The sequence below is a fragment of the Stegodyphus dumicola genome, chromosome 7 (genome assembly GCF_044657685.1).
Source record: "Stegodyphus dumicola isolate Sdum_Otavi_A_Nest chromosome 7, ASM4465768v1".
Lineage (NCBI taxonomy): Eukaryota > Metazoa > Arthropoda > Arachnida > Araneae > Eresidae > Stegodyphus > Stegodyphus dumicola.
In genome coordinates, this window is record NC_140774.1 from 84,077,460 (window position 1) to 84,083,695 (window position 6,236).

The 6,236-nt window shown below is 32.7% G+C and overlaps 1 protein-coding gene across 5 annotated transcripts in view; it reads left to right on the plus strand.

Moving 5' to 3' along the window:
* Positions 1–1,350, plus strand: part of LOC118191564 (ATP-dependent RNA helicase DDX24) — a 133,488-nt gene extending 132,138 nt beyond the window's left edge. For all 5 annotated transcript variants that reach the window (XM_085820539.1, XM_085820542.1, XM_085820543.1 and 2 more), the window contains one exon: positions 1,243–1,350. In XM_085820539.1, coding sequence (XP_085676665.1) covers positions 1,243–1,316 — 74 coding nt within the window. In that variant the 3' untranslated portion in view covers positions 1,317–1,350. The remainder of the gene's footprint in view (positions 1–1,242) is intronic.
* Positions 1,351–6,236: the final 4,886 nt, after the last annotated feature.

Sequence of the window (6,236 nt, forward strand, 5' to 3'; positions counted from 1 at the left end):
TCAAAATTTTATGAAGGTGATCAAAATACAAATAATTTCATAAATTCTTTCAGAAATGTGATATAGGCACAGCTGATTATTGTAGCACTTGTAACAAACTTATCTTACGAATTGTTTTCAGAAAGTTATTTTCAGTTTTGCAATAAAAGGAAAGAAACTAATAAAATCGTTTCGAGGGAACTAAAAACAGGGAGGCACTTCTCTATTTATAGACTGTCATTTGATCACCAAACAAATAGCCAATTTTAGAAGTGCCTTCAAGAGGAAACTAATCCACTATGAAAATGATGTCATGTCATCTTAACACTAGATAAGTTTGAAATAATATCATGTGAAAAATAGTTTTGTAAAATAAAAGAATTTAAAGTAAATATTGTGTGTGTGGGGGGGGGGTTATATTCACTGCCATTTATTTTATAAGTAATGAATTTTAAACCTTGTATCTAATAACTTCATGTGGTATTTTCCCCCTCTTTTCCACATGCCATTGTGGTACTGGAAGTATGCTTGATGCATATTCGAGAGGTCCAGTGTTCAAATCCTGGTGAGGGTATTGCAGACTACTTTGGTTTCCTAACTTCAACAAAAAAAGAAAAAGAAAAGAAAAACTCTACAAGTGATGGACAATAATTCATCACGACCAGGATTTGGTGAATGTGTTCTTTATTCCCAAATCACCCGTTAAAAGGGGGAGTATATATGGTATTATCTCCCTATTTATTTGTAGATTTCTTCTTTCTTGACATCGAAAAATTCTAAATAAATCTACTTCTTTATGTAGTTGTATTTTTGATGAAAATTTCATTTTATATATTTTTATAAAAATAGATTAATCATAGAGTTGAAAAAAGAGTGCTAAATTTATACCAAATAGTAGTGTATGGATTTCATTAATTTTAATAGCTAAAAGATTAATGTATTTAAACTGAATGTGTGAAATTTTGTTAGGATATATAAACATACTAGTGGTATTCCGTTTTGGAAATAATATTAACTGTAAAATATGTTTAGGTATGCGTTGAGTGTTTACTTTAAAACTGATTATTTTGCTCAGTTTAGTTTTTTTGTTCTATTAGAGTTGCTGATTTTTCAACAACTTAAATAGTTCCCATTTTACTTCAAAGTATTCCAAATAAATGAATTTTTGCAGTATATTTTTTTACACCATTACGTGTGTTGCTGAATCATTTTTGTGAAAGTTGTCAAATTTTAATTGTTTTTTGTTTTTATTTTTATTTTCAGGATCTGAAAAAGCAGTCAAGGCTCTAGAAAATAAGCAAAAGCAACTCAAAATGAAAAAGATATTTAAATCATGAAATTGAAAATAAAGCTATATATATATATATCTTATTATTTTCTGTGTTTGCTTTTATGTGACCAGTAAATTTATTTCCTTGTTACATTTTCTGCAAAATATTTAATGGAAATAATATATTTTAGAATATATTATTTTATGTGGTTTACTGCTACGAATGAGGAAATAAAAGAGGTGATCTATGTAGAAAGTTTCTTTTTAAAATTAAATCTTGCATTTTGTAGATATTAAAGTACATTCAACAATATAGTATTACGAAATGTACAGGCACGGTAAGATAGCTTGCCTCGCAAAGCAGTTTTATGGTTGCTGTAAAATAGCAAGGAAGGCAAGGTTGCCACATATGGTGAGAAATCGCCCATTTTCCGACAAAATTGGCGATATGACATGGACGGATGGAGAACCTCCTGGAACGAATTCTTACCGGTTTAGCCCAGAATGCTGTCGAGCACAAGCCGAAAGCTATATAAACCCTGTTGGTCCACAGTGGAGTGCCTCGTCGAGTACGAGATAGTTAGTCAGTCCGTCGGAGTCAATTGAGTTGACAGCCGAGTGAATCGTCGAGTGCATCAAAAGAGTCTTTTAGTGTATCGCAGTTAGTGCCTCGTTAAGAGAGTGTGTTAAACTCCGGGTATGATTGAACCAAGGAGTCGGGAACTGTGCTCTGTGTGTCATCGAGTGCATTGCGAGTTGTAGCATGGAGAGTCTCAAGAGCACGTGGAGTTCCGAGAATGACCGAGCAGAGTCAGGAGCTGTACTCTGGTGCTTTGCAATGAAGCTGTATCCACCATTATTGCCTGACAGGGTGAAGGCTGTGTCGCTGATTGTTCCAATATGTTTATTGTAGATCTTTGACAACTGTGAAAGTGACTTTGGAGCTGTCTTGATTAATATTGGTAAATAAAGTGTGTTTCAATACTTCATCAAGTGTCGTCGTTAATCACTCCAAATCTACGAACCCTGTATGAAAGTGAAGGAAGAAAATAACGTAACAACTGTTGTCAGAAAAAAAACACAACAGTATGTATGAAATATAATAATGCTTTTAAATGCCATTCGTGATTGATATTTGTATGATAGCCATTCATGTTTGACCTTCTGAATAAGAAGGTGGATAGAAAGGAAAATTTTATCTTTCTTACAGCTCCAGAATGTCAGTAACTAAGAATATAAGTACAATGATCAAATCAAAATTTTCCTTGAAATAGCAAATGTTGTCAAGAATCATTGAGGGTTTTAGATCTGGGAATATGAACTTACTACCTCAAAAATGCTACAAATATCCAGGCAACAAAAATACTGACTGACAAAAGCTGTCAGTCAGTATTTTTTGCTTTCCTTTTATGTAATGTTTACATGGGATGGAAGAGCAGAGTGTTTCTCAAATCGCAATAAAAGTCAAGGTATCTCCCACCTAATTTTTCGATATGCTAAATAAGCGAGCAGATATATTCTTGATATGCTTGCTGTCTGAGAGTGTTGCAAGAGTTATCATTCAACAATATCATGAATTTTTAAGTGCAGTTAAAAATGCTTGTTTGTGAAAAATTTAATAATCTTTAACTTGGGTGAGCAAAACATTGATCATTCAAAAAATAAGATGCTGATCAATTGTTATTTAGCAAGTGGAGACGTTTTTTAACAAATTCATACATCATTTTTAGCCATTCAAATAATTTTGTAAAATCATTTGAGCTTGTGATGCGTCATTTCTTAAGTTATTCCTGACTTTCCGCTCTGCAATGTATTTTGCAGTGATTGACAAAACAAATAATCTTTTTAGTAGAACATAAATTTTATTTTTAGTTTATGGAGATAGATAATTTGTGTACAATTCTTAAGTGGCAAAATTTCCGTATATCTGCTAGCTGGTCAAACTTCAGAATAACAATTTTTGAACAATTTCTTCTGTTGCTGAGCAACAGTTATATCATACAAATATGGCATTGCCACTTCAATAATTAATATAGTTATTTGTTAAATAACAAGATATTACAACCCCCTCCTGAAAATAGCAATGTATTCAAGCATCCCAAGAGATGCTTTCTTTCTCAAGGAAAGTAATTCTTGAATGACATTATTATCAGAGATGAAATATGAATCTACACCTTTGATGCAGAAACAGTCCAAAAATCAAGTGAAATGTTGCTTCCAAAGATATTTAAAGGAAGTAATCTAGTTTCGAATATATTATTTTATATATTTTCATATTTCATCATTGTTAATATTGAAATAAAGCTCTGAAATGATCTATTAGAAATATCTTGCAATTTATAGGTAATAAATAACTACAGTCAAAAGTCTTTAATCCGGACTCGTAGGGACTTCGATTCCGGATTGTAGATCATCAGTTTAAATCTGGTAAGATCTGTAATCAGCCGATAGATGGCATTGTAGAAAAGCCGCCGATAGGGGGCCCACGATATTAATCGGGAAGCGAGAGAATAGGATTGATGTTAAGAATGTTCTGTAATGATATGTATATAATTGTAACATTAAAGCATTTATAAAATTCAAGAGTTATCCCGATTTAATAAAAAGTGAAAGCCCGACTTACCCCTAGCCGTCCTAAGATTAATAACGGAGATTAAAGCTAACATTTCAGAAGTGGGATGGATTGATGCAAGCAGGCATTGAATGACTCGCGTACCAAGAACGTCGAAGAAGGGGTAAGTTTCGTTTTTAAAGATTTGAATGCATGTGAACTGTATAATAATTCTAACAGAATTTAGAAGTATAGAATTATATTATTATGTATTATTATGGATGAGAATACAAAGAAAGCTTTAGTTAAAGCAAAATCGAAACGTAAAAAACTTTAAGAAGTTTAACAACACAAGTAATTAACAGAATATGTGAACTATTGGAACAGGATATTGTAGATACAAAATCATTAGAAGAATGTGATATGAATCCACAAGAAAAAGCAGATCAGATATTTAAATTAGATCTAGAAATTGAGAATTTAATTCCTGAAGTATCTGATCTGGAAACAGAAGTCGAGAATAATCAGGAATACAGAGAACGTATAATCTACGCGAAATCGAAAGTTAGGAATTATCTTCAGAATTCAGATAGAAATAAGGCAGATTTGGCGTTGAAGAATAATTCTTCACTTATTTCGAATAGTGAACCAGACATACCAAGAATAAATTTGCCGAAACTTCATGTAGAACCGTTTGAGAGTAATTTAGAGAAGTTTCAGGAATTTTGGTCACAGTTTGATAATGCGATTCACAGTAACGAACGCTTATCTAAAGTAGATAAATATAATTATCTTAAAACTTTCTTGAAAGGACGAGCCTTAATTAATATTCAAGGACTATTGGTATCAGAAAATAATTATGATTTAGCAGTTGAATTGCTTAAAGAAAGATACGGGAAAAAAACAAATTATTGTAAGATCTCATACTAACCATTTGTTAAATTTAAGTGCAGTAAAATCAGCTTCGTATTTGAAACAGTTAAGGGAGTTACATGATACGATAGAAATCCAAGTACGGGGTTTACAAACTCTTGGTGTCGAACTGAATTCATATGGAAGTTTGCTGTTTCCACTACTAACCAAACTTATTCCAGATTCCCTTGTGCTAGATTTTTATAGACAACATGAAAAAGACGATTCTTGGAATGTAACAGAATTATTAAAATTTCTTAGAAGAGAAGTAGAAACGTGTTTCGACAAACACGGGAAAATAATGAATCAGTTAAAAGCGTAGACTATAAACTGTCAGTTAATAAATATATTTAAATTTCAGAAGTTTAAAGGGACGGAGCAAGAATCGATTCCTAACGCAACCGCACTGAGCGCATTTCAGAAAATTTGCATTTTTTGCAATAATTCTGAGCACAGTTCAGAAAATTGTGATATGGAACGCGAACAAAAATTAGAAAGTTTAAAGCGGAACGGGAGATGTTTTCTATGTTTCCAGAAATTTCACGTGGTCCGCTTATGTAAATCAAAAGAGCGCTGCACGACATGTAAGCGTAAACATTCTAGCTTGATTTGTGACGCCAAATGCCTCCCGCGTCAGACAGAGAGTCGCGAAGAAACGAAGAATGGCAAAAGGAAAGATCAAAATAGTGTCGCGATGAATCATGATGGATTATCTGACGTTTCAAAGTATTTGAAGAAAGCAATAATTAACGAAAGTGAACCGATCGAATGTTTGATTGATACTGGAAGCGCTGTAAGTCTATTAAGATTTTCGAAATTACGATTACCAGTGCAACCGGAAACAAAAAAATTGCTTGGAATCGGGAGCGTAAATCACGCATCTACATCGACCTTGGGAAAAGTTAATGTTTCACTTCGAATCGGCGAAATCCAAACAACCGCGAATTTGTTTATCGTAAATGATGAAGTACAGCCGTATGACCTAATTATTGGGAGAGATATTTGGAACGATCAGATGTTGGCTTATGGGAAAATAGGGGATTTGTTGAATATATGGTATGCTAATAAAATTCCATTCGCGCAATTGATAAACGAAACGGAGCGAAAACACATTGTTATATTCTAAGAAACCAATAGAAATAAAAAGTAACACGATAAACTTTGTGCATTCTGTAGCCCCAGATATGAATAATGGACTGATTTTATTTCAAAGCAAGCATGGAAGTCCGGATTCAGTAATGGAGGTTACAAATGGTAGGGTAACAGTCCCAGTTATGAACATAGGACACAATAACATCAGATTAAAAGAAAATCAGTGTATCAGTAGGGTAATAGATATAACAGAAGATTGGGAATTAAAGGAAATAGACACTCCCAATATAAACAAAGATGAAGAACAAAAGCATGTATTTTCCATTTCTCAAAATATTCACCAAATAAAGATAGATGATATAAAATTTGATGAGGTAACTACAGATAGTGAAAAAACTGATATCTTAAAATTAGTAAATGAATTTAGGGATT